This window comes from Harpia harpyja, chromosome 10 (assembly GCF_026419915.1).
Source record: "Harpia harpyja isolate bHarHar1 chromosome 10, bHarHar1 primary haplotype, whole genome shotgun sequence".
NCBI classification, from domain to species: domain Eukaryota; kingdom Metazoa; phylum Chordata; class Aves; order Accipitriformes; family Accipitridae; genus Harpia; species Harpia harpyja.
The window spans coordinates 15,551,719-15,579,713 of record NC_068949.1 but is presented as its reverse complement, the minus strand read 5'-3'; the positions used below and the strand labels follow the sequence as shown (position 1 = coordinate 15,579,713).

At 39.4% G+C, this 27,995-nt stretch overlaps 2 protein-coding genes across 19 annotated transcripts in view; one reads left to right on the top strand and one right to left on the bottom strand.

Moving 5' to 3' along the window:
• Positions 1-361: 361 nt before the first annotated feature.
• Positions 362-14,310, top strand: LOC128146901 (synaptotagmin-15-like). 6 transcript variants are annotated; one of them, XM_052798862.1, is made up of 9 exons: positions 362-479; positions 1,144-1,288; positions 4,474-4,672; positions 5,360-5,502; positions 6,046-6,341; positions 7,165-7,335; positions 7,848-7,968; positions 10,875-11,054; positions 12,364-14,310. In XM_052798862.1, the coding sequence occupies exons 2-9, from the start codon at positions 1,279-1,281 to the stop codon at positions 12,498-12,500; spliced, it is 1,257 nt and encodes a 418-aa protein (XP_052654822.1). In that variant the 5' UTR covers positions 362-479; positions 1,144-1,278; the 3' UTR covers positions 12,501-14,310. The 6 variants fall into 6 exon arrangements, with proteins under 6 accessions (XP_052654822.1, XP_052654823.1, XP_052654821.1 ...); XM_052798863.1 differs by lacking the exon at positions 362-479 and having other exon boundaries at positions 906-1,288; positions 6,157-6,341; XM_052798861.1 differs by lacking the exon at positions 362-479 and having other exon boundaries at positions 907-1,288.
• A 2,151-nt stretch (positions 14,311-16,461) lies between these two features.
• The window catches only part of SHLD2 (shieldin complex subunit 2), a 44,632-nt gene continuing 33,098 nt past the window's right edge, over positions 16,462-27,995 (bottom strand). For 10 of the 13 annotated variants that reach the window (XM_052798820.1, XM_052798821.1, XM_052798819.1 and 7 more), the window contains 4 exons: positions 25,359-25,565; positions 24,239-24,473; positions 18,583-18,698; positions 16,462-17,964 (listed from right to left, as the gene is read on the bottom strand). In XM_052798820.1, the coding sequence (XP_052654780.1) occupies positions 17,792-17,964; positions 18,583-18,698; positions 24,239-24,473; positions 25,359-25,565 (731 nt within the window). In that variant the 3' untranslated portion in view covers positions 16,462-17,791. Of the gene's footprint in view, positions 17,965-18,582; positions 18,699-20,016; positions 21,285-21,315; positions 21,537-24,238; positions 24,474-25,358; positions 25,566-27,995 lie in introns of those variants that run through there. The other 3 variants (XM_052798826.1, XM_052798828.1, XM_052798827.1) reach the window with 3 other exon arrangements.

Sequence of the window (27,995 nt, the reverse complement as noted above, 5' to 3'; positions counted from 1 at the left end):
GGCGGCTGCTTCTCTGCCCGCTCCCACACCTCCCTCCCCAGCCGCCGCAGCCGAGAGCCGTTCCACTCCGCGATGGCTGTCCCTCCCCGCCCGCACTCCTGGGGCTGGCGGCGTCGGCTGGCTCGGCACGAAGAGCCTGGCTAAGGCTGGAACTTCCTCCGAGCGCGCCCCTTCCCTTCCCTTCCCTTCCCTTCCCTTCCCTTCCCTTCCCTTCCCTCGGCAACCAGACCCGTCCCTACCGCCACCCGTGGCGCGTCTCCAGCCTCCCCCGTGGGCGACCCGTGGGGCCGCGGGGGCGGGCCGGGGCGGGGCCGCCCCGGGGCCCCACCGGCCCTTCAATAGCGGGGAGGTGTGTGTGGGGGCGGCCGGCACATGGCCGGCAGCCCCGTGCCCGCCGCCGGGCAGCGGGCAGCCGCCGCCGCCGCCTGCGAGGAGGTGGGACGGAGGCCGTGAGCGCGGGACGCGAGCACCCACGCCCGGTAAGTGCCGGCGGGGGCGCAGGGCAGCCGCGCTGCCGGGGCCGGGCGCGGGCAGGAGGGCTCGGCTTCTCCCGCACCCCCCGGGGCGGGCACCTGCCGGGACGCTAGCTTTTGCCCTCCTCGGAAAACAGGCGGCCCGGCCCGGCCCGGCCCGCCGCGGGGCCGAGCCGGAGCCCCGGACCCCCCTCCCCGCCGCCGCGCTAGCACTTCGGGAAAGTTGGGGTGAGAAGTCAACTCAAACCTGCCTCTGAAGCTAAAGGGCCGTAAACCTATCCGACCCTCTCCTGGAGCCGGCTAAGGGAACGGCAGCCCGTGACCTGCAGGGCTGTTAGGCAGCTCCGAGCTTCATTCCGCTCCCGGAGCACGCTGCTGTCAGAGCACAGACAGCTTGGCTCCCTGAGACAGGCACGGCATGTGCCAAGAGTCTACCTGCCACCCCAAATAATTCGGGCTCCACTGTACACGTGCTGGTACTGTAAATGTTAAATCTGAGTATTTATATAGGGATTAGAGCTTTTGATGGAGAACTGGCAGGTCGTAACCCCAAAAGGCTTACTGCAAAGTTTAAGAAAAGCTTATTAAAAACGTATCATCGGACACAAAGCAAAAGGGGATCTGGGCCCAAAGGAGACAGATGATGACCATCAACATTTCTCTGTGCTAGGATAAACCTGGTACCTATTAACAGTGGACAGTCCGCCAGCACAGGCCACTCGCAGATGAAGTGGTCCAACAGGTCTCTTCCGTCTCCAGCTGCCATGATCCTGTACTACAGCAGAATACAATACATCAATCTCTCATGATGACAGGTAGTTATTTAAAAAGATACGTATTTTCTCCCTCTACACAATGGCTTCAACTTACTTAAATGGCTGATTTTGTGACTAGTGCTACATTATGCTCTAAGCTACTGGTTCTGTTGCTGATCTAATCAGATAAAAGGGACTGAAAGTAAGCCAAATTCTCCTCACCCTCATTAAATCATAGGTAGCTTTACTGAAATGGGTAAAACTTTACCTTACATCTGCCACTGTGCAAAAATAAAAAAAGCAGAATTTGGGCCAATGGCAGTGGGTGGGTCATAAATACTTATCATCATTTTGCAGTAAACAAATTCAGTACATTAAACTCATTAACAAAGAGATTGGAAACTCATTCTCTTGCTCCAAAATCAATGCACAGCTGCTGTATTATATATTGCTTTACAGTGCACCTCAGCTTACTGTCCTTAATGGTGACAAACTGGTGATGTTCCCACACAGGACTGCTGCTGAGAGCATTAAAGACTTGGGAATGGAGAGAACAAGTTAGACAGTCCTGTTGAGCTTGCTTAAAATGTTAACCTTTAAGATACCCATGTCAGGACAGTAAAACCACCAGCCACATAAAACATTCGTATTGTTGATACTACATCTCTATTAAGAGAATCATTAATTTTTATTATGTTCATGGGCATTAAACTAAAGGCAATTTTTCTGCATCTGGCCTTCTAAGCTGTAATAAAATGGCAATCTGACTGAAGACATACTCGAGCATGCTCTACAAAACTAAGAGGAACAAACACACAGAATTTCCATGCTCAGGACTGCATTTGTTACTTATTTCCTCATACTGTGCATTCTTATGAAACAAAACTAAGTTACCAGTGTAGCACAACCAGACTTGTCTCTGTATTAATATTAACCCATACCAAATAGGTACTTGTTTCCTGTTCCTCAGGGTAAGTCTTCTACTAATACTATTGTACTAATAGCCTGGCTAAACGCTGAAACCTATTCAGCCCACCTACAGGTTGCAAGGACAGCAAAGTGCCTGTTGCTGTGCTATAGCCATGAGCAGGGTGGTTGCTCCAAAGTGCTGGGAGACATGAGTGATTACAAGACTCATGGGGAAGCAGCCAGCCAATTCCTGCAGAGAGCTAAGGCAACACACCTGGAGGGGAGCTGCAAAAATAAGTTGGCTCCTACGACTGTACCAAATGCAGGAAAATGAGATAGGATCAGATAAAGGCCTTTGAGGCACTATGGCCAGGTTAATTTTATAGCACAAGGTATTTACATAAGTGTTCTGTAGCTGAAGGACATTTCATATCACTTACTGCAACATAGCAACAGTGAAAAAGATCAGTAATACATGTATTTGCAACTCACTTCCTGTACTCTTTATAGCTCTAATCAATAAACTGTATCAAATTAGTTTTGAATTCTTATTCAAAACTACTACTAGTGTTGACTGATTATTTTGTGCTTGTATTGTCATTATTTACCTGTACCATCCTATAGAGGTGGCTAACTGCAAGGTACCTACCAAGCACAGATAAAAAGGAGAAAGGAATAAAGCACAATCACAGTTATCGCCACCTAAAAGCATGGGGGGGGGGGGGGGGGGGGGGAGTCAATACCAGTTGCAAGAGAACATCAGGTTGCTTTGTTGCTTCAGTTTCAGGGGAGAGCCTGAGAACTGGCAGTACACAGTACTCAGCTGATCCTGAGCTGCCTCCCATGGCTGCAGAGTTGTCCTGGTTTCAGCTGGGATAGAGTTAACTATCTTCCTAGTAGCTGGTACAGTGCTGTGTTTTGAGTTCAGTATGCGAAGAATGTTGATAACCCACTGATGTTTTCTGTTGTTGCTCAGTAGTGTTTAGACTAAAGTCAAGGATTTTTCAGCTTCTCATCCCCAGCCAGTGAGAAAGCTGGAGGGGCACAAGAAGATGGCACAGGACACAGCCAGGGCAGCTGACCCAAACTGGCCAACGGGGTATTCCATACCATGGGACGCCACATCTAGTGTATGAACTGGGGAGTCAGGGCAGGGAACTGTCTCTCAGGGACTGGCTGGGTGTCGGTCAGCAGGTGGTGAGCAATTGCACTGTGCATCACTTGTACATTCCAATCCTTTCATTATTGCTGTTGTCATTTTATTAGTGTTATCATTACCATTATTAGTTTCTTCTTTTCTGTTCTATTAAACCGTTCTTATCTCAACCCACTAGTTTTACTTCTCTTCCCGATTTTCTCCCCCATCCCACTGGGTGGGGGGGGAGTGAGTGAGCAGCTGCGTGGTGCTTAGTTGCTGGCTGGGGTTAAACCACAACAAGAGTGAAAGATAATTCAGCAGTTTGGGCTCATATTCTGGTAGGATCAATTCTCAGCTGAGACCTAGTCGTCTTGATGCACCAGCACCAGTTTAGTGGTAGGCCAAGGCAGGCTGGGTGTAAGGTGCAGTGCAGAAGTGGTCTTTCCAGCCTTTTACTCTAGCATACTCAGCAAACATGAGAAAACAATGAACAGAGCCCATTAGCAATGGTCTACCCTTGGTCCAGTGAGAAATTCTCACAACTGAATTCCTTATATGCATATTAAAGACATTTAAGTTTTATTAGTGTGAAAAAAACAAACCCCAAATTATACAAGATTTGATTTTATCTGAAGTAATCAAGACTGAGGAAACAGCGTTAAGGGATAGTTAAGTTTGACTTTACAGATCAGGAAACATGTGCATCCTTAGAAAGAAAACAACCTAGAGCTTTGCTTTGTTCCTTGTGCCAGGATCTAGTCTCAATTCAACATAGATGAATAGTTGGAAGAACAAACCAAACCAACATAATGGTACCTTTTGTCTTATGTGCTCCTGGGTTTTCTTTTTCTTCTGTTATGAAAGCACTTCTGCCATGCTAAGGTAAATGCTTATGCTAATGTAAAAGAAGAGCCCAAACAACTCTTTGGGTTTGGGGTTTTTTTCCTGTTTATAGTCTCTTACATTGCAGTCATTGCCAGCATACCTGAACACTTTCTAATGTCTTGCTGCTGATGTCATACGTCTTCAGGTGTTGCATCATGCTATAACCGAAGACAAAAATGTGCACCTGAGCAGAATGTTTCATTTAAAAATAATTTTGGAATGTAAATCAAATAAATCTGTCAGCTTTAATATTCCTGTCTACCCCCAAAACATACATAACTTTGATACTTTATGGGCTTCTATGTTTGAACAGAACAAGCAGTTGCTCTTGCTGGAGGTATAATAGGAGGGATTCTCTTTTTTGTTCTCATTGGAATAACTGCATACTTGCTCTGGAAGAAGTTTTGCTGCCTCCTTTCTTATGAAAAGCTCAGCAGTCCTGTCAAAACGACAAATGCAAATGCCCTTTTTCAGGATCAGTCAACTTCTGAAACTCAACTAAAAAGCACAAGGTACATATTTTTGTTTTTAAAGCATACGCTATTGGTAATTTATATGAGATTTTACAAGTTGAAATAAGGGGATGATCAAATTATAAGCATATACAGAAATAAATAAGACCCCTAAATTATATGAAAACATCAGTCATGTTCTGTTTTGTTCCTTTAGGAAAATAATACTTTAACTATGAATGCAATGATTATTTCTGATTTATGTAAAAGAGATAATACATTCAAGTGTAATTGGTGCATGGATAGCTTTATCTATTACCTAGACAAATTCAGCGTATGTTCCAAAGTCATTTCTGGTGGTCTCATAATGAAGCATCTGAGAACCAAACAATAGGACTTCAGTTCAGAAAGGAGACTCTCTTAGAAAGTTAGTTACTGCAAGGCTTTGGGGCTTAAAACCAAGCAGCTGCAGTTAATTCTTCCTTTCCTTTGAAAGATCAATTCTAAAGGAGAAGAAAGGGAAAAAGTGAGGGATCTGTTTGAAGAATTAAGATCTGATGTCCCTCACTGGAGCTCTAGGCATTATACAAATAAAATCAATTGCAAAATGATGGGTATTTATCTTTTCTACTTACACATCTCCATAGAATTTTTGCAAAACTGAGATAAGAACAGTAAATTTATTACTGTTACCAAGTTTGTTTCCATATTTAAACCAGAAGAGTCAGTAGCTGTTGTCTTGAGCAGATCCAGAAGTGTTCCATTTATCATTCCACCAACGCTGCATGGGCGAGACTGGATTAACCTGACAAACGAAGAACACGTTCAGGAAGGCAGTGACCCCTACATGATTCCTCAGTCTGGGCCACGGTCATCATTTCATTCTTTGGGTATGGCATTGCAAAAATGGGACTCTTTCTAAGGGTACTCTTAAAAGGTAACTACTATTATGAAGCATGTTTACTGGGAGCATACCAGCGTTACACAGTACAAGCCCTAAACACTATATATTTTATATAGAGAGAGGAATTGGGCCAGAATGTAGCCATTCTGGTCCCACTGCTGTGGGATCTTGCACATACAGCAGACAAAGCAATCTCTCCTCCTGTGTTTTGTAAAGGCACAACATGAGTGTAACTCAGGAATTGTCTGATTGTCATCCCCAGAAACAGTAAAGTGACCAGTTGCAGATTGCAACAACAAATACCTAAAACTATCAAGCTACAGTCACAGGAATGAGAGAAAGAAAAGTGGTGCAGCCTACAACTACTCCTCCAAACTTGAGGGATAAAAAATTAAAATACCAAGTTTATGCAAAAATGGATTGTTAATAAACAGATTAATGTGATTTCCCCTAACACAGCAGTGGTTATAAAAATGTCTGCTATGGTCTTCATACTAATCTGAGGGTGCTTGTTTTTTATTTCATGAAGCTGGAGCTTATGTTGTAGGGACCATTAACCCAGAGCTGTACAAGTTTCCTGAAGACAAAAGCGAGACAGATTTTCCTGAAGGCAACATTGGCCGCCTCTGGTTTTCCATAGAATACGAGCAAGAGTCAGAAAGGCTCCTCGTCTCCTTGATCAAAGTCAGAAAGCTGCAGCCTCCTGCTGATTCCTGTAGTCCATTTGTGAAAATCTACTTGCTGCCTGATGAAAGAAGCTACTTGCAGTCCAAAACAAAACGCAAAACCCTTAACCCGCAGTTTGATGAAAACTTTGTTTTTCAGGTACTTGTCCTTATGATGAAGCAGATTTTTGTTTGCAAATATTGACTTGTCAAACTACAGTACATGTTTTGTGAAAATTAATTTTCTACAAACTTCCACCAATATACAAGTAGTTTCCACTGGAGATAGGATTTATTACTGGAGCTTCTGGAGATCCTGGGCTACAGAAGACTGTGGCTCCAGAACTGATCTTACGTGTGGTCTACACCAAAGTTGAGGATTCCAGAACTTTCCCTAGGAATGATGAAAACTCTAGTTTGAACTATGGCTGAGCAGTTTAGCCCAGCAGCTCTAGAAGTCCAGAAGCAACCAGTATTGAACTAATGCTGTCATAGCTTTTAGTTTCTTTGCTGTGGAAGCAGGCTAGAAACTAGAACTCATGAGATGTCTGGTATGCTATTTGTATAGTGCTGTAAAGCTAGGAGCTTGGCTCCCTACGCCAAGAGGCTTTCAGCAGGTATCACAAGACAAAACCTTTAAAACCAAAAAAGTTTGTATTTCAGACAACTGAAAACGGAGTGTTTACAGATTTCTAAACATTTGTGTCTGGAAGTGAATGCATCATATAACACTAGATCTGGATGAGTTGAAAAACCGCCAGCTAACTTCACATTGTCAAATGAACTCGTTCTATTTTAGCTTGGATCTTTAGACTTCTGCATAGCTAAAACTTTAGGCAAATTAAGAAAGTGGACTTCAAATAATCAAAGGAAATCTCTACCTACCTTTAATATACTTTGCAAAATTCTTCCTTTGAAGTCATGCTAGAGTAGAAAAGTGTCAGATGTTTTGTAATTATTATAGTCTTTCTTTTCCTGTACAGGTTTCCAGTAAAATGTTGCTCCAAAGGACTCTGAAGTTTTTGGTTTATCATGTCGATAAACAGAAGAAGCATCATCTCCTAGGCCAAGTTACCTTCCCACTGAAAAATCAAACATTGACTGATGACAACAAACTAGTCATATGGAGAGATCTGGAGAAAGAAAACTTGGAGGTACGTGATACCAGGCTGCTTGGCATTGTGGAACTTCTGTCATTTTACAAGTATTGGAGGGGTACAGCTGAAGTAGAAGTATGTCGTATACAGCAGATGCAAATGTACTTGATAAACATTTGGAATCAAAATTCCCATCTTACCAACCTGCAGATCCATAGCTATTGTATAGGGATTATCCAACTGCTCAGAAACAGTCACATGAGTTAGGAGATACATAAGAAAGCGCCTTTTGTTATTTGCTTGTTTTGAATTAGTAAGAGCAGAAAAAGGCAGCAGAAGCAAGGAAATAGGCATCACCTGAAAGAGATAATAATTCAAAGGTTCAGAAGGCTGATTAATTGGTTCTATCAAATGTCACAACAGCATAAATAAAGCCATTACAATTCACTCACATGCCTTAGTGTGGCAGAAACCACTAGTATGAAGAACTCCCCCCCCCCCCCCCCATTTGTCTGTGTGAAGAGAGAGTTTTTGAGATATATTTGACAAGTGTTCTTCTGCTTCCAAAGCCTCCTTCAGAGCATGGTGATATCCAGTTCTCCCTCAGCTACAATGACTACCTGGGCCGTCTCACTGTAGTGGTTCTGAGGGCAAGAGGATTAAAGCTCCAGGAGAAGAGCCATGCTGTCAGTAAGTGTGATTTCCTCTCTGCTATCAGCTCCAGAATTCCTGTTTTAATTTGGTCCTTCCTCATCTGTCCACCCAGGCTTGTGCTGAGGGACTCTGAAAAGAACAAATAAACATCCGTGTGATTTAATTTGAGTGGAAAAAAGCCATACTTTGTTACTGGGGTAATTAGATTTTGATAGCCAGTTCTGCTATGTTTTGGTTTTGTTTCATAATAAATGGTTTGTCTCATGTCATCAGTAGCAATTTTTTTCTCCAGCTTTAATACAGTGAGCAACATCCCTTTGCTGCACTCCAATCCAGAGAAGGTAGCATTTCAGGGGATATTGATATCAACAGAGTTGCCTCAAGGCAAAAGCCCAGGGGTAGCAGCTGCAGGACAACTGCTTACACTGAACAGCTGTCCTAGGGACAACTGAACTGGAAAAAATTCCCATTTTAGGACAGCCTGGCCATTGTTCAAAGGACCGTGGCATGGAGTCCCAATTTTTCTTCCTTACTGCAGTGGGAGTCTTCCTGGTACATCATGCTCATGTGTCCTTGGCTCAGAGATGTTGAGTATAGAGATTACCTCAAAATGCTATTGAAAATCTAAACACTCAAAGCAAAATAGATGGAAGAACCCAACTTGTGTTTGAATCTGTAGTGATTTTTTTTGAAGGGCTTTGAAACTAAATAATATAAACACAAAATACGCCCAGCAGTTAAAAAGAAAAGAGGTTTAGTTCTCTATATGCACACATGAAGTTTTTCTGAGGTTTGAATGGGCTGTTACCAGGATGTTTAGCTTTAGAAATGATGCCTTCTGAGTAAATCTACATTCATGTTAAGAGATAAATTTGCTCTGCTTAGAGTAAAACTCACAAATGAAGAAATGCACAGTAAAATTATGAGACTATAGAGGTTTCCAACAAGCAGAATCATACCCTGTGCACTTGTTGAAAGAGAAATATATTACAGAATGTATTAGTTTTAGAAAACAAATAACCAAGGTAAAGATGGCCAGAAAAAAATATGACTTGTTTGTGGCAGATGAAGAAAGTAGCATCACAAACTAAGAGCAAATGTTGTCTCTTCTGTCAGGTGTCTGGAGATAGGACAAGAGGAAATGGCCTCAAGTTGAGGCAAGGGAGATTTAGGTTAGATATTAGGAAAAATTTTTTTACTGAGAGGGTTGTCAAACATTGGAATGGGCTGCCCAGGGAAGTGGTTGATTCACCATCCCTGGAGGTATTCAAAAAGCGAGTGGACGGGGTACTCCAGGGCATGGTTTAGGGGGCATGGTTAATGGTTGGACTTGATGATCTTGAAGGTCTTTTCCAACCGAAATGATTCTATGATTCTATAATTTTACATCATGTCAATAGCTTTACAAGAGAGGGAGAGCACACTTAATACATCATGTCTTTGCTTGCAGGTTGTTGTGAAGTTCTGTAGCACAGAGCCAGAACTCTGTTTCTTTCTACAAATCTAACATGAATCCGCCATGTTATTTTAGTGCTAGTATACTTGAAGTTATCATAACAACCAAGAGTCATGGGCACGCTCTGGAAGGAAGAGCTGCCAGAAGGCACTTCTCCAGAATATATTACTAAGAAAAAAAAAAAAAGGAAAATTAAATAAATTGGGGGTTATTTCCTTTGCTAATGCCCTTCAAGTATGATTTAGGGTCCACAGATTATCTGGTAAATCCTGAAGAAACTGGAGTAAGAAGTTTTCTATATTAACAGGGATTAGTGCAACACTAATCTTTGATGGCAGCTATGCAGTATAGGACAGTAAGGAAATATTTATTTTTAGATTCAAATTACTGAATTAAATCTATTAAGTAGTAATAAGACAGTAATGAAAAGTCAGACTTTGTGCAAGTAGTTTACATAGTATCTCCTTCCATATATAGCACTCAGGTGGCAGCTCTGTCAAAAAAATCTGTTCTCGTAATCCTGCACCCTCTGCAACAGTAATGAGGGCCTACTGGATCTGTGGAAATAACAAGGAGACATTAGGAGTCCGTCAAATGCTGTCTCAATCCTGACATTTCTAATTATTTTTGCTATACAGATGAACCTTAAGGAAGTGAATAGCAGGTAGTAATAAACACAGTAGAAGCATAGAATCTATTACTGCTTCACTGCAAAAGAACAGATCTTTAGCTATCAATTAAGATGAAATTTCTACATGTTTGTCACTAGATTTTGTAGAAGGGTAGGGAAGAATGGACAATTTCAGGCTGCTCTGGATCTCATTGTCAAAGATCTACTGAATAAGACCACAATGCAATACAGGTCCCCTTCAGGAAGCAAAGTTTTTTGGTGTTCTTGTTCCCACACTCACTCACAATTTTTGTAATATTTTCTAGAAGAATGAGCAGAGATCATTCATCTTTTCCTGAAATTTTTTATAGAATCCCTTACCACAGGGCTAGAAGTCATTAGTAAAACCTTTTGTTTAAAGATTCTTCTTTGACTAGGAGAGTCTGTTCCCCTGAAACACATCCAATCCAAGCACAGGCTGCAGCTCTACAACATGGCTCCTCCATCACAGCCTCCCTTGTGTTAGATCAAACAATCATGATCAAATATACGAAATTAACTACTGACCCAGCAAACTAAGCCTTCAAAGAAGTCTCCATCAGATGAAGGGAAGGTACACAAATATAAGATCAAGGATGCAGGGTAAGAATATGACTGCTCCTTTTAACAGCTCTTAAATTGGAAAGTGCACTGCAAAACTGCACCCCAAGTACTTTGTGTACTCCTTGCTTAATGTTATGCATTGCCATGCACATTCCACGAATTGTTCATGATCTAATTTTATACTTAATATTGACTCCTGAAAGCAAGAAATTCCTTAAGACTTCTCCCAACTGCCTCTGATGTATTTTCTTCTTGAATTTCTTTCTCTCCAAGGTGTGTATGTCAAAGTCTCACTAATGAACCATAACAAATTCATCAAAAGTAAAAAGACAACAGCTGTTCTGGGATCTCCCAATCCAGTGTATAATGAAACCTTCAGTTTCAAGGCAGATCAGACAGAGCTGGATACAACAAGCCTGAGTCTATCTGTGCTCCAGAGTATCAAGGGAGAAAGTAAGCTATATAAATTATTACAGTTAAGATGTTGTAAATCTCTTACATATTGCAGATACATTTAAACATGGGAGGAACTAATTCCTTTTCAGAAACAATCACAAAACATATAAAAGGTCGGGGGACTTTCACAGGCTGTTTCTTTAAAAAGCAGAATAAATTATTGCAGTAAGTGTATGTCTCTATTTCAGAGGCTAAAGATAAATTTAATGGAAGACATGAATAAAGTATCTGTAGGCTAGTCACCGTCAGTACAAGGTGCTGTACTGTTGTTTCATTCTGGTATCCTAAGAAAAAAAGCTTATGCAATTACGTTCTGTGAACACTCGTGTATAACCCTCAAGCTCCAAAACTGTGAAGGCATTCACTGTTCCTAACCAAATTTGAAAGAGGAATAGGAATTTTAATTAACACAGCAGTTAAAGCAGTGAGAAAGAAGAAAGAGAGATTACAAACATCCCCATTTGGGGGAGGGATCAGAAAACCTGATGCTTGAGGTTACCTCTTACTAATTGTCAGAGAATCCATTAAGGAGTTCTGCTTAGAAAAGGAAATCAGAATTCAGTATTTCCACTGCTCACAAGAAAAACATCTTCCCTGCAGTACAAATATGATCTCAATAATGAAATGTTAATACCCTCATTTGGATTCATATGCTCCTAAAAAAATTCCTGTAGGTGACATTTTGGGGAGGTGCTTTGGCTTCGAGGATTGACAAGAACCAGGATCAGTACTCAAGCCTTTCATCATTTTCACTTGCGGACAGCCAAATGCTTTACAAACATTCTGAAGTTCATGTAAGGCAGGTTCAAATTGTTCTCCCCATCCACAGCTGAAAAGTTCAGGCACAAAGACACAATCCCCTCACTGGCAGATGGTGGTCAGTGGCAACCCACATACTGCCACTCCCAGCTGTCTCAGTAACTAAATCTGTTCTTTCCCAAGCTAGAGCATCATATGAATCCTACTAGGTTTGCTGATGCCCCAAACTAGCACACACTTCCACAGTACACTCGAGGTACAGGGGCTGGGCAGATACAGGTCTGTGCACATTAAACAGATTCTAGTTTAGAGTACAGGCAATAGGGTAGGCCCACTTACTGCAGTACCTTTTAATGCTGAGTCTTAGCATGTAGAAACTACGGAACTTGAAATCTAGAGTGAATTCCTCGATGAAAATTTTGGTTTAAAAAAAACTTTCAGAACATGCATTACTTTGAAAAATACAAGTTAATATTCTAATTCAGGTAAGGATTTCAGAGAAGCACTCACAGGTGTTAATCACTAATAGCTTTTTTTGTTTTCCCAGAAACACATCTGCTAGGACGTGTAATAGTTGGGCCTTTCATGTATACCCGCGGCAAAGAACTAGAACACTGGAATGAAATGATCAGCAAGCCCAAGGAGCTGGTTAAACGATGGCATGCTCTCTGCCACAGCATGTAAACAGCACAGATTAAAAAAACAACCTTAAAATGGAAAAGCTCTCACTGTCTTTCCTAATCTAATGATAAAGGGTACAAAATCTTTGACCACTTTACACTCCTAAGTAGACAAGAATAAAATAAGTAAATTCTTTCCTTGCCCAAATGCAAAGAGAAGACCTGGTCCTTGGTAGGCTGGAACTCTATCTTTCGTCTCTTTAAAATGTATTTCCAATTTAATTAATATGCATCAGAGTAAACAAAACAGGAAGACAAACAATCTCCCAGTATTAGTGATTTTGACTAGTAAATTCCAATTCTTGGTTATGCTGGGCACAAATGATCATCCATCATGTGGACAGAACCCAAAACAACCTAAGAATTGTCAATGATGATACCAGGCCCAACTGTCCACTGCCTTGCATCACCACAGAGTAGCTTCACCAAAAGGGATGGAAACCCACTAAGTATGCCGAAACAGACAAAGCCCCAAAGATGTTGACTACTAAATTTACAATTTATTTACAATAGCAGCATTATATTTAAAACCTCTTTTGAATATGAGTGGTGGAAAGTACTGAGTGTTTCTTGATCAAAAACCTAGGAGCACCTGTTCACAACCCTCAGCACAATGCATTTCTTGCAGTAATTCAGTTCGATGTTTTCAGCTGACCCCAACATACAACACACTGTGTTGACACTAAGGGAGAAGCTTAAAAGAAGTCCTGAAGTCACAAATGATTGGAGGCTTGCAGGACTACTGGAGTAATACAAGGCACCTGTCCTGTCCTTATATATTTCTCCCTAAACACATCTCTCCTGGAGACAGAGCATTGATTACAATAACCTTAGGTTTGACCTAGTATGGCCATTCTTACACAGAAAATTCAATTAGCTTAAGCCCCCAGGACATTTGTCTGTTTTAGTGGTAGAGTTTTCTTTGTTAAGTAAATTACTGTTCTGTAAAATAATTCAGAGCAATTATTTTTAATAAAAATAAAGTAAATAGGACAGTCTTCTCTTCTTGATTGTTCACTGGGGACCTGAACTCTGTACCTTTCATGCTATACAGCTGTAAACCAGACACACAGACTATTACAGCAAAACATTTTGTACAATTACATTCCAAGAGGACCATTATTCTCCGCAGCTGAAAGAAAGCCAACTTCCTTTCAAACAGGATACAATATTAATTAATTCAATATATTAAAAAAATGAGGCTTCTCTGGGGAGATGAGAACACTTTCCACTTTGATAATATTGTTATCTAAAGGAAATATTATGAATGAGAATATATCTGAGAGGAATTGTAAGATAACAGACTCCACTTCACCTGATCCCCTATTTGAAATGTTACATGGTACCCTCAGTCCATCTTGCTAACTGCACCGCTGGATATAAGATGAGCCTAGACTCATTACATTTAAGTGGATTTTACAAAACCAACCCTCATTATATCTCTGTTAAATGAATAATGCCAGCACCCCCAAACAGCTGTTTTCAAATTTTACTCCTACAAAACCACTGAAAACTAATCTAACAGGCAACATGTTTGATCTGGGAAGGAAAACTATATAGAGACTTTATAACTACATTACTATAATAAAGCAATTTTACCAAATTCATTATGTCCCTCTGATTTAAATTATACCAATAAACATTAAATATCTTAAAAGTAAACTAACCTGTCTGAAACATTCTTTATTACCTTGTGCAGGAAGATGCATGTCTTGTACAGTGTCTATTAACATTATATACCTCTGAAGTGGGAAGTCACCTGTCTGACTTGATGTACAGTATGGTCCAAATAATAAAACAATGCATTGTACTAATGTGGTCTCTTTTCTTTGTGCTTCTTGTACATTAAAAGTACCAATACTTCCAGTTGGTGTATTCAATAATTCCAGCTAAAATCATGAAGAAACATATTTAAATGCACTTACCAATGTACTTGACTTTGCTCAAGGTTATCCAAGTGAAGTAAATGAGAAGGGTCCTTTTTGACTATTGCTGAACAAGAGAGTTATTCCAGTAAAGCGAGATTATTAAAGAAGGAATTATAACACAGTGCTATCAATTGTCACATAATAGAACAATTTTTTTTACCTACTGCCTTTTACGGATCATGCATCTGGTCTTGTGCTTGAGACTTATATCAAGATGAAGGAGGAGGAATGATTACGTGACCTCTCAGTGCCTAACAGTGCTTCTTTTCCTCTAAAAAATTTTAGAATTTTACCAAGATGCATAGTACAGAAAATACCCATCCAAGAAATACACAAGAAATAGATACAAGATCATACAAAATTTGACACCTTCCTCAATACTTCCCATTACTATTGACAAATACAGGAATTCCTAAAGCTCTGCAATAAATCTAGCATGTAACTTAATGAAAGTACAACCCCATCAAATGACAGTAAGCAGCAACTTACCACCATTTTAGAACAGACATAATGGTTACATTCTTGTTCTAGAGAACAGGATCTCAAGAGAAGCCCTACCACTACTCAAGCAGAGTATTTATTTATATTGCCTTGTGGATTACTCTCTACCTTACCTTCTCTCCCAATTAAAATTATACCTATACTAGTGTTTTAGTAAGCCTAATGATCAGTGCTATCTGCACTACTCTATCCTTCCTCTAAGTGAGGACATGAGAAACCAGATGGATTTATTTGATAATTGCTTGCTTCTAATAGTACATTCTAAAAGCAGCAGCTTGATGAAACTGAAAGGGAGCAAAATGCATTAGAGGTGATAAAGGATCAAAAAGCTCCTTCAGAAGAAATCTCTATCTCAGGCAGAGGCACAGAAAGTGAAATGGTTTCCTGTTTGAAAGGCAGGGAGAGAAGTCTGAAGGCAGCAGGACCTAGAAATTTTACACAGAATTACTAGGAACCAAAGAAACTATAGAATTATGGTAAATTTCAAGTTAACATTGAACTATGGTGTCATGTTTGTAGCTTGGATTTCAAGAAGGAATACTGTTAAACAAGAGTCAGAGTGGTGATCTGAAAAATCATGACAAGAGAATGAGGCAGTCCGGTCCAAGTCAGCTGGAGAGATCTAACCACAGTACGTAGAACTTGGTTAGTCACATACAGCTCACTAATCCAGCTGGCATGACTTCCACCCAAAGTTATCAAATCATCCTAATGAGACCACATATTGACAGGATGTAAAACAATCTTTAGGATTTCTCTAATGTAATCAATGTCTGGTTTTCAAGAGTCTTACTAAACTCAAAATGCTCTGAGAATGTTTTCACTCATACAGGATCAGCATTAGTGCTAATATCTCATTTAAACCCAAACACTGAAATTGCTCTTCCCTTCAATATAGTCTTCCCTGGCATTAAGAAATTCACATTCCAGAATCAGACACTACCGAGTAAAGCATAGTTAGAATAAGGTATAAAAGGCACAGATGCTTAGGACTTTCCCCAAGGTGATTGGATGGGACAATGTCATCCTGTTTTTGCCAGGTCACATGAAACTAAAAAAGTGCTTTTACAAGTGAGGTGAAATTCAATCATTGCAAGTCTCTTGAATTCTCATTCTACAAAGCTGTGATTTTTCCATATTATCTTTAGGCACTATTTATTAACAGTAGCAAAAGTAAGTTTTCATTCTTGATCATCAGACAAGGACACTACAATTCTCCTCTGTGACTGGTTCCTCCCTTGCCCTAGGCTCAACATTGTGGAAATTATCATTCCTCTAGAGAGAGACTGCAGTATTTCCTTTGTATAAGGGGCTACCTAGTTTCTTCTGGAGATTTTGTCCTGCCATTTGCACATGATTTGCACACCAGTGGTGCTAGTGTTGAGCATAGTTTTTGGTGTCACTGTGCTGTCTTATACTAGTCTCAGGTATCTTAGCACAGCAGGAAATTGATTTTGCTGGCATAAGATCAGCATTTCTAAGCTCACTGACAAAACTGTTAAGACACTGTTTCAGAGATAGACAAAAATATTGGGGAATTATTTTATCACAAGATGGCTAGAGCTTAAACTAGAAGACTAAGTTTGCTATGAGCAGAGCTGCACGAACTTGTTTGATCAACAGACTCTGACCAGATTGATCAGTACACAAGTAGTTAAATACAGAAATAAGATAAGTGACCTCATGAAACTTCAGCTGAGAATTCATTTCTTCAATGCTATCCAACAGTCCTTAGGATTCTCTCTTGCTGCCAGACTGATCAGAAACATTACTACCTTTCCCTTTATTGGTACACAAGAAAATGCATGGCTTACACATAGCTCTAATCAACATCATTAAAAACCACCACTCCCAAACTGGTTTCCCATGAGATACAACAGAATCCAAACTAGCACCAAGAAACATCATTATTCAATTGTAAGCAGCCACTTCCAAGAAACAGCACATGAAAGCTGTTCAACAGTCATATTACTTCCATTTGACAACTCGATTTATCAAACAGCTCTGTTTGAAGCCTGAGAGATTGTTACTTTATGAAGTCAGGTGCAGTCATCATTTACTCAGTCTTTTACTGATAAAAATCACTATCAAAATACAGTAAGACTTCAAAAAGAATTAAATTAATTTCTAAATTTGATCAAGTTGGGAGAAAATGTTGCAGACCAGTGTTAAACTGATTAAATTGGCTTAAGGTGATTAAGTTTATTTGCCAGCTTATGCTGGATAAATACTACAACAATAAATACTACAACAATTAAATCATTTAAAGTGTCCACGAAAGAATGCACCAGTTTAAACTGTTTAAAACCTCTTAAATTGGTGCAATAACTTCTAGATACACAAAATTAGGTTCAGTGAGATGGTTCTGTTTTACAAGAGAAAACAATGGCAGAAATTCTGCTGTTAAAAGAAGGAAAGCAACCACAACAGCAAAGCAAGCAAAGACATAACCAAGTTACAGACAGCATATAGGGTAAGAAAAACAAAAACCTTGTAACTAAAATATTACTGAACTGTGGCAGTCTTCCTCTAATCTGCCATATCTGAGAAAAATGCAGTCTCTCAGTACTAGTGACCTTTTCTGGGGAGAAAAGGAAAACAGATACCCAGTAAGAGTTCATTAAGATAAAAATGTATGTATAAAAATATACTTTATGACAATTTATCAGTATTACAGCAGCAGTATGTGCTATTAGCAGACATTCCATACCAGTCCTTTTGGGTGTTTTTTGTATACATTAAAAACAAAATCCTTTCTTGTATTTTTAAAGAGATTTGCTTCCTTGTGCTAATTCATTTTTTCTTCTGTTTGCCATCGGTGTGTTCCTACAGTCTCTGTTACTCAGTTATTGCAGAGGTCAACACTTCAAAGATCAGGATGAAAATCTAGCAGATGGAAATCCTTTTGCAAAGGATAGCTGTTTTCATCTAGCACAAAATGGCTCCTAATTTCCAACAAATAGGATGCTTCCTTATCTGATAGCAGCAAATGACACAGATCTGCTACTATTGTGCTGTAGATCATATCTGAAGAGGGCACTGCAAAGACAGAACAATCCAATTTACTCTTTATTTTCACAATAGCACCTAACATTCAAGTTCCACCTCCATGAAAGCTACACTGAATTACTGGAAGTGTATCTCAATGTCTGAATAGAAAATTAACTTTGTTTTTAAAAAGTCATTAAAAACAGATGTGCTAAGACTGTTTCTCATTAAACTAACACCTGTGAGTAATGTAAAACACCTCTCAAGAAGTCAAACAGGACATATCAAAGAAAGCTCATCTGAAACACTGCTCAGTTATTTACATCATGAAAGCATGTCAGCTATTTCTAAAAACTGCTAGGAGATTCTATTTTGCATATAAGGAATCCATTTAGTTACCGAATATTTAGTTATATAACATACAATAAATGCTCATATCATCTCACCTCTTGTTGCTCCCTCAACTCTGAACTTCTGAGTTTGTCAGACAGCAACTGAAGTGTTCTCTTTCAGGTTGGTTTTTTTGTCTTATACAAGACTTACTTATGAGCAATCATCATATTTCCAGAACAATCTCATCCCAATTCTAAGTTGTCAATAATTAATAATTTTACTTCCATTGTGAATTTTGCTGCCTGTTTCTATCACAAGTAATTCATGAAACAGTACCTACTAATCTGCTCAGCCAGTCTGCAGGAATATTGAGGAAGATTTTTTCCATCAACTCAGACACCACATGAACATAGATTTCATACCCTCCATCTTCTACTGTCATCAAAGCAGGTCTAGATCAGAAAACAAAAAACTCTTGAAAGTTAGCTGCTATGTTTCTTTGATTGAAGCAAAATTTCTGAAAGTAATACAATGTAATATTACCTTCCAACATAACACCAAGAACTAGAAAATCTCTATGCACTCATCTCTGTCAAATCTGTAGAGCTGGAATGAGTTTGAGATATATACTGAATTTACTACTCAATGTTAAAATAACTTCTAAACCTATCAAGTAAGCCTTACGTTTAGAGAACTGCAGAAAACAATGCTTAGGCAATAGTCTTTTCCCAGAAGATGAGAGCTGCACTGTTATGAAGTTAGTGTTATGTCATTTATGGCTTTGAACTTTAAATATATAAAGTATAAATGTTAATATGTAAGTATATGTACCTACAAATATACAAGGGGTACATAGAGATTTGAAATGCAAAGTAGGGAGACAAGCTTAGCTGTATCACTTGGAATTGTATCATCTGTATCAACATCACCTAATATTGTCTTAGTACACCACTTCATAGCCACTACACAATACCAAGATAGTATCTTTTGTACTATGACAAATACCAAATGGTTTCAAATACTCTCATACAAGTAAAAATCCCTCCTCTTCCTGGAAATCACATGGTCAATAGTATTCCTATTAGGTCTGAAATGAAACTGGTTAGGGATTGCTGTCCCACAAGCACTGGTCTTTCAAAATTTTGCTGTTTCACATGATTCAAAAGTGATATTGGATGACAAGCAACTGGTAAGAAGTGATCCTTTTTTTAGGACAGGTATTCCCTATATTTCAAGTGTTTGTCTTTTCAACCTGTCAATATTGATGCCATACCTTTTTTATTGTTCCCCCAAATAAGTCCTTGCTATTGGTTTTTGCTATGCTTCTGTGAGATGATGATACATTAGCAGTCCTCTATAGTGATGTTCAACAGGTAGTTTCTGCTTGCTTTCAAGCGTCTGAGTGATTTTACTAAGCCTAATCGTTTATACAGCTAATACAGCTTCTACCCAACATATGCTCTTTGACTGCCCTGAGACTACTTACAATTTGACCTGCAACATCTGCACCATCACAATACTCACACTTCTTAGAAAATCTGCACTGCTCTGATCAAAGCAGGATGCAATGCTCACATCCTGACCATTCTACAGAAGAAACTAAAATAGTGAACATCAGGACCTATGACAATAATGTAAATCCTGGTTATAGCAATCTTGGAACAGTACCAAAACAGTATATGTTAAATATAGTAATAAAATGAGTGTTATTAATTTAGTTAGCGTGATGCAGAATATACCTAACAGCATTAATTTGAATGCCTGTGAGGCACAAAGGCAACTGACTGCAAATATGCCACTTTCCCAGTAGGCAAGTCATTTGACCTGCCATCTGTTAATCTAAAAACTACTGCTAAATTTCATGATCTTAAGTGAAGTGATCAAAAGAGATAAGAGAACTCCATGTCTGATTATCCGTGGGATTATTTCAAATCTTTTGGTTTAGACAGAAACCATGGCCCAGACTATTTGTAGTCATTAAAGACCGCTGGCTCCCTTCATGAGAGCAAGCATAACAACAGTACACTTACACGCTCAGCTTCCCAAATAATTGTGGGCCATTGCTATTTAATCTCTGAAGAAATGTATTTTGGTTTAGGCAATTTATGCTGAAATACATGAAAGTTATTATGACTTCCAGAAATACTAAATTAACATTTTAGAAAGAGTATAATTAACTCAAATACATTCACAGAGAAATGTACTAAGAGACACTGCAAAATTTAAAGCTTTCAAAACCATAAGCAAATGTAGTCTACAGATGTAACTCACAAACCAAGTAATGCATTAGGAAAGATTAATTTTGCTTCATTCCTCGTTATTATATGCTGACTACCTGTTTCTCAGTTCATACTCTGTTCTTAAGGTCATCTAAGTTTTCTTTCAGGTAATCCTATTTACTTCAATAAGAGTGAACTGTCATGGGGAGACAGAAAATTCAACACAGCCTCCAAAACAGAGCCTAGCATTGTTAATTTTCTTTCACTAGGGCCACAGAAAATTCAATTTTGCAATTAACTTTATTCCTTAAATACCACTGGTTTTAATATGGTGAATTTAAATAATTGTAAAACAGTTAGAAACATATTTAAGGATATAACTAAATTTCACTAAAGGCATACATAGTTCTACTAAAATAGTCCTTAGAGGCTACCAAGTAAAGAGTCTTTAGTACCTATATACAAAGCTGGTGAAGCTGGTGGACTTTTCCACTGTTACAGAAGGGTTAGATTCAATCCCCACTGAGCATAAGTACCAGGAATCTCCTCTCTCATTACTGCTACTGTTAAAATGTTCATCTTTTTGAATGACAAACACTCATTGGTATAGACTGAAAAAATGAACTATGTGAAGGGAACACTACCATCATACCAAATTCTAGGGAAAAGATGCTAGGAAACTGAAAGTTTGGGCAAAGACAGATGTAAGAAACAAGGACCTATCTGTGATACCTGAAATCTAGGAGGTGATCTCTGAAATACAAAATGTTTTAGCTTGTCTTAGTTTTCATGATTTCTTCTAGCTTGATATTCATAGTTCTAGCTCAAAAAGAATATGGAAATATTTACACACATTATATGACAGCACTTCTGTAAAGTGTAAGTTTCTATGATCTTCTGCCTCATTATTACTGCTACTGTTAAAGTGTTCAGTGTTCTGAGCATCTAGCTTAGGAAAAAAAAGCAAGCTATAGGCATATAGACATGCATCTATCCGAAGCTTGTATCTTCAGCATCTGAAGGAAAAGATGAGCTTCATTATAATCACAGCAGATGAACAAAACTGGGCTCCTGCATTTCAAAGGGAAAAGATAAGGGATGACTTCAATGACGTACAGTATTGAAACGGGAGATTTTAATGCTATGCAAGTCTCTTAAATACTGAGATCCTGTCATAATATCTATTTTCCTATCATAGTGTCTATTTCATATATTAAATATTCACTGTTAAAATAAAATTTCTATGTTAAGTTAATAAGTTACTACATTCCCTGAATCACAAAGAAGCAAATCAAATTACAGACTAATACTATGTTTTAAGAAGTCTGCAGTGTTTAGTATTATTACATTTGCTCATACTAAGTAGAAAAACAATATGCAGATTTTACTCCCAAGGAGATGCTGGTAGCTATTGCATTGCTAGAAATAGAGCATACTGAACTTACTACCTCCTTATATTGAGGGATTAAAACCAATCTGAGATAAGGGGACATGAATTAGCAAACTACAGAAAAAAAAGTAATTTTCTACTAGTTGTGCATACAGTTTTATAAACAAGACTAACACTGACCACTGATACATGAAGCTGTTGAGTAGCACAATGCTAGGACAGCATATTTAGTTAATAAGTTAATTTCATTTTAACAAGGTATTTCATTAGCAAGAGACAGATTTTCTTCTGTTAAGATGTAAATGTGCTAAGTTATCCTACAATACAGAATTTGGAAATACTACCAAGGAGATGCATTCTTACTAATCAGAGCAAAATTTCAGTACGAAAGTGACAGACTTTTCTTTGAAAAAGTTGTTCATTTAAGTTCCACATCAATATGTGTTCACATGCTGTGAATACAAACATGGGAAAACTTTATCATTTGTCTATCACCTTTTGTGCAACAGAGTAAATTGAGGTCTTTCAGGACCACATGAAAGGTCATAACCCTATGAAAGAGGGGGAATCTTTGCAGTTAAAAAAATCTCCTTGCACTTAATCCTCCCTCATAGGAAAAGAAATAGCATATAAACCTAAAGCTGTAAGACTATTTTGCCTAGAGGAAAAAGACTAAGTTGCTCCTTTGTTAGACAAATGGGATTCTAGTATTTAAATCAAAGCCAAGTGACAAACTATTGAGTACGCAATGATTCATTAAACTCACTATGAAATCGTTTTGAAATAATTTTAGAAAGAATTTTGGTAGAAAATTTATATATTCTAGAATTCTATTATGTCTATAGTTGTGTCAATTAACCTCCTCTACCTACACATCTTTCAAGTCACTATGATACTTATATTTCAAAAGCCCAAGATAAATTTAAGAATTGAACAATTAGTTAATAATGTTGTTCCTACATCAGCTGGATCTGTTTAGTTTATTAAGTAAATCATGGAATTGTTTAGGTTGGAAAAGACCTTTAAGACCATCAAGTCCAACCGTTAACCTAGCACTGTCAAGTCCACCACTAAACGGTGTCCTGAAGTGCCACATCTACACATCTTTTAAATACCTCCAGGGATGGTGACTCAACCACTTCCCTGGGCAGCCTGTTCCAATGCTTGACAACCCTTTCTGTGAAGAAATTCTTCCTAATACCCAATCTAAACCTCACCTGGCGCAACTTGAGGCCTTTTCCTCTTGTCCTATCACTTGTTACTTTGGAGAAGAGACTGACATCCACCTCACTACAACCTCCTTTCAGGTAGCTGTAGAGAGCGATAAATGTGTCTCATAGTGCCATCTGCTGAGAACTTAGTATCTCTGCTCTCTGTGAGGATGTTTATTGAAAACATTTGTTAATATTATTTCTGCAAGGCTAAAATTGATTAATCAGTTTAAAAATATGGTTGTGCGTTCACTATTTCAAACTTAGGCTGAAACAAGACACTCAAGGAGTTTTCCTTTGGTCCTCAAGCTTCTACTCCACCTTAACTTACTGACACGGTACTGGGGAAATGTTACTGTATGATGTTGTAGTGGGTTGACCCTGGCTGGATGCCAGGTGCCCACCAAAGCCGCTCTATCACTCCCCCTTCTCAGCTAGACAGGGGGGAGAAAATATAACAAAAGGCTCGTGGGTCAAGATAAGGACAGTTTAATAAAGTGAAAGCAAAGGTCACACGCAAAAGCAAAGAAAAACAAATGATATTATTCTCTACTTCCCATCAGCAGGTGATGTCTAGCCACTTCCTGGGAAGCAGGGCTTCAGTACGCGTAGTGGTTGCTCCGGAAGACAAAAATGCCCCCCCTCCATCTCCCTTTACTTAGCTTTTATATCTGAGCTGACGTCATATGGTATGGAATATCTGTTTGGTTAGTTTAGGTCAGCTGTCCTGGTTATGTCCCCTCCCGAGATCTTGCCCTGCCCCAGCCTGCCATTGAGGGGGGGGCAAAAATGTTGGAGAGACAGCCTTGATGCTGTGCCAGCACTGCTCAGCAGTAGCCAAAACACTGGTGTGTTACCAACACCTTTCTAGCTACTGATGCAGAGCACAGTGCTATGAGGGCTGCTATAGGGAGTATTAACTCCATCTCAGCCAGACCCAATACAGATGTAGTATTCAAAGAAATTTAAAAGTTAGACTTAAACAAAGAATATCACTTATAAATAATGGCAATATAATACAGAAATTCAAGAACAGCTCCTTGAAAATTCATTAGAAAACCAGGAATTGCTAACCACACCTTAAATACAGAATTTTATATATGGGGGAACTTAAAATGGAGAAAGTCATAGTTTACTTCCCTACTAGTACACATTATTTTAGTTTTGTTTACCTGTAGAACATTTTTACTTTGTTGTATGGCAAACATCGAACACATTGCTTGTAGATCATGTTCTCATCTGCCTGTAGTTCCAAACCACATTTAGCACAACCTGAATATGTAATCATAGGCAGAGAAGCCAAAACACACTCCAGTGAAGTGTCAGCATGGAAGATGAGTTGCTTGTACTGACCAGCTGAAATGGTAAACTTCAGTTCCAAGATACGGGCTTTCACTTGAATCACTCCTACAAAAACAATTTCAATCAAATCTGCATTCAATTTTATATGTAACTGAAAGCAAAAGCAAGGGTTACAGCTGATTCAAAACCAAAATCATTACCAGTAAAACTTTCTGAATTTTTTTTTCCTTTAGTAGCACATGCTCATATTTTTAGAGATGATATATGCAGTGAAAAATCATTGTGGTTAAATATTATTTTAAAATGTATAGAAGTACTATATTTTCAGGTACTATTGTGGTAGATGCCACTATAGAAGACCCTGAGTAAGAAATCAAGAGATCAGAATTGTGCAAATAATTTCCAATTGCTTTTCCTCTACGCTAATTCAGAGACACTGAAAAGCATAGTTTTACAACTTAGCTTTCTACTATTTATACATAAACTAAAGTTAGATGCTGCAATACCAACTTTGTGTAGTTACTTCTTAATGTTTAACACCAACCTTAGCAATCTTCTAGGTTTATCTGGGAGGGGATAACTGTGCAAAATGTTTTATTTGTTCTTTTGTAAGAAGTTTTCAATAGCAGTAGCTATTTTACTTTTGCCTTAGAGAATTCCAGTTTCAGAGAAATACTATTCAACAAACTTTCAGCAATTAATCGCATCATTACTAGACTGGCTTGTATGGACAACAAAAGGCAGCATTTCTCCCTATGTTCCAAAGCTATCTTTGTACGGTACCATATACCACATCTATCTCACCTCTGGGCTCACTGAATGAAGGCTGCATTCACAGTTTGGCTAGGTACTGAGCAGCAGCCCCCAGAACAAATTCAGACTCCCAGAACTGTGCTAACTTGCAAAAAAGTATTTTACTTGATCAACAAAGCATCTATTTTGCTTAGTTATGCACGGCACAAGACATTACAGAGCTGTCGATAACTTTACCTGAGCATTTTTCCTCCAAATGTGCTGAGAGCTTTGTCATTTGCATGAGGGACGCTTTGCTTTTCTGAAACTTTTCTTTAAATTCAATTGCCCTTTTGTCATCATCAAACAAGCACTCATAGGATGACCATGGAGTTGTGTGCAGTTCAAAGTCACCCGAGACAGAACTATGTTGGACCAGAAGGTATCTGAAGTCCCATATGTGATCTACAGAACAAAAAAAGCAAACAGAAGCATTTACTGTCTATAACTTGGTTAATTTATAGAAAGCCAAGGTCACTTACAGGATTGAGAAACAAATCAGTAAGACAGTCTCATATGCTGAGCTCTGGCAACTTTATTTCAAGCCTGATGACATGTAGGGTTTTTCCTTTTCTTTCCCTATAAACTCTGCTTGAGTCCTCCCAATACAGAATAATGCTTTCATTTCACTTGTACGGAATTCAGCTTTCAAGACAACTCAACGTTTTGAAACAGAAACCAGTTCTGAAATTTCTTGTCAGCTCTAATAAGGAAAAGTTGGCAATGTCTAGAAGAAAAAAGTCTTCATGTTATTAATCAAGTTCCACCTTTAATATGTCCCTGTTTTTTAATCTTCTATCTCCACAATGTTCCGATTTAAAAATATGAATTAATTTTCCATCTTCCAACTGACTCTGTCATAAATACTTTAAAAATGGAGATTACAGAAGAGTAATACATTTTGGGTTGTCCTTCACTTTGTTATAAGAATCCAATATTCACCTACTAATCAAGTCTGATAACCATTTAGGCTGTTATTTTTTCCCGTGTTTGCTCAAGCTGAAAGTTGCAGCAAAATAATTGTTTTTGGAAATAAGGCTAGAAAAATGGAGGCTTTTTTTTTTATGTATTCCAGTGTTTGTGTAAGCATTTTATTAGTGTGTTTTAGTATTTTCATATTTTGGATTAGTCTGATTTTTGGTGGTAACTTGCTAAAATTGCAAGCTCCCGAAAAATCTGCTGTCAGATGCAGTGTTTTATAGTAAAATACTCCCCAAAACCCTTTTCCTCTGAGCACCAGTCTAGTTTCATGCACCTCATATCTGACTAGAGATCTTGCAGCCCCTCTGAAGTAAGTATGCTCCAGCCCCAAGCAAGATTCAGGCAGTAACACTACAACAACACTGAGGGGAAAATCAAAACAGGAGGAAACAAACAGGCACTTGACAAGAGGGGATATATGGAAGTAGAAGACATAGTCCAACTAGGGTACAATACTTGGTTGATACCTGAATTTAACCTATTATTCACATCTTCAACATTCCCCTGTTGCTTAGAAAACTGATCACAAAACATGAGTAAACTGTAAGTAATCAAGTTTACAGAAGTTTTTTTGGTAATTTAAACCAGATGAGTGTAAAGCATTAATGGAATGTCTGATGACTGTATACTGGAAGCTTGGACTGATTTTCAGCAAGAGATGAAAAATATTTAACTTTTACTGTGACATGGTTTAACCCCAGCCAGCAACTAAGCACCACACAGCCACTCTATCACTCCCTCTCCTCAACTGGACAGGGGAGAACAAAAGGCTCACGGGTCAGGATAAGGACAGGGAGACATCACTTAACCAACTACCATCACAGGCAAAACAGACTCGACTTGGGGAAAAAACGAACTTAATTTATAGCCAATGAAATCAGAGCAGGGTAGTGAGAAATAAAACCAAATCTTAAAACACCTTCTCCCCACCCCTCCCTTCTTCCCAGGCACAGCTTCACTCCTGAATACTCTACCCCCCTGCCCAGCAGCACAGGGGGATGGGGAATGGGGGTTACAGTAGTCCATCACACATTGTCTCTGCTGCTCCTTCCTCCTCAGGGGCAGGACTCCTCACTCTTCCCCTGCTCCAGCATGGGGTCCCTCCCACAGGAGACAGTACTCCATGAACTTCTACAACATGGGTCCTTCCCACAGGCTGCAGTTCTTCATGAACTGCTCCAGCGTGGGTCCCCCATGGGGTCACAAGTCCTGCCAGCAAACCTGCTCCAGCATGGGCTCCTCTCTCCACGGGGCCACAGGTCCTGCCAGGAGCCTGCTCCAGCGCGGGCTTCCCACAGGGTCACAGCCTCCTTTGGGCATCCGCCTGCTCCGGCATGGAGTCCTCCCCGGGCTGCAGGTAGATATCTGCTCCACCGTGGACCTCCCTGGGCTGCAGGGGGACAGCCTGCCTCACCGTGGTCTTCCCCAGGGGCTGCAGGGGAATCTCTGCTCCGGCACCCGGAGCATCTCCTCCCCCTCCTTCACTGACCTGGGGGTCTGCAGGGTTATTTCTCTCACATCTTCTCACTCCTCTCTCCAGCTGCAGTTTCTGTCCCACAGCAACTTTTTTCCCCTTCTTAAATCTGTTATCCCAGAGGCGTTACCACCATTGCCGACGGGCTCGGCCTTGGCCAGCGGCAGGTCTGTCTTGGAGCCGGCTGGCATTGGCTCTGTCAGACATGGGGGAAGCTTCTAGCAGCTTCTCACAGAAGCCACCCCTGTAGCCCCAAGACTACCAAAACCTTGCCGCGCAAACCCAATACATACTGCCAACAATTTTTAGATGCTCTAGAACTGTATAGTCTTATGTACTTAAGTATGTAGACAGTTTAAAAATCACAAGTCTCCATACCT

Coding starts and splice junctions, on each gene's coding strand:
- LOC128146901 (XM_052798862.1), top strand. Junction 4,673..5,359: donor ACTCAACTAAAAAGCACAAG/GTACATATTTTT, acceptor TGTCTTGAGCAG/ATCCAGAAGTGTTCCATTTA. Junction 11,055..12,363: donor CCAGAGTATCAAGGGAGAAA/GTAAGCTATATA, acceptor TTGTTTTCCCAG/AAACACATCTGCTAGGACGT.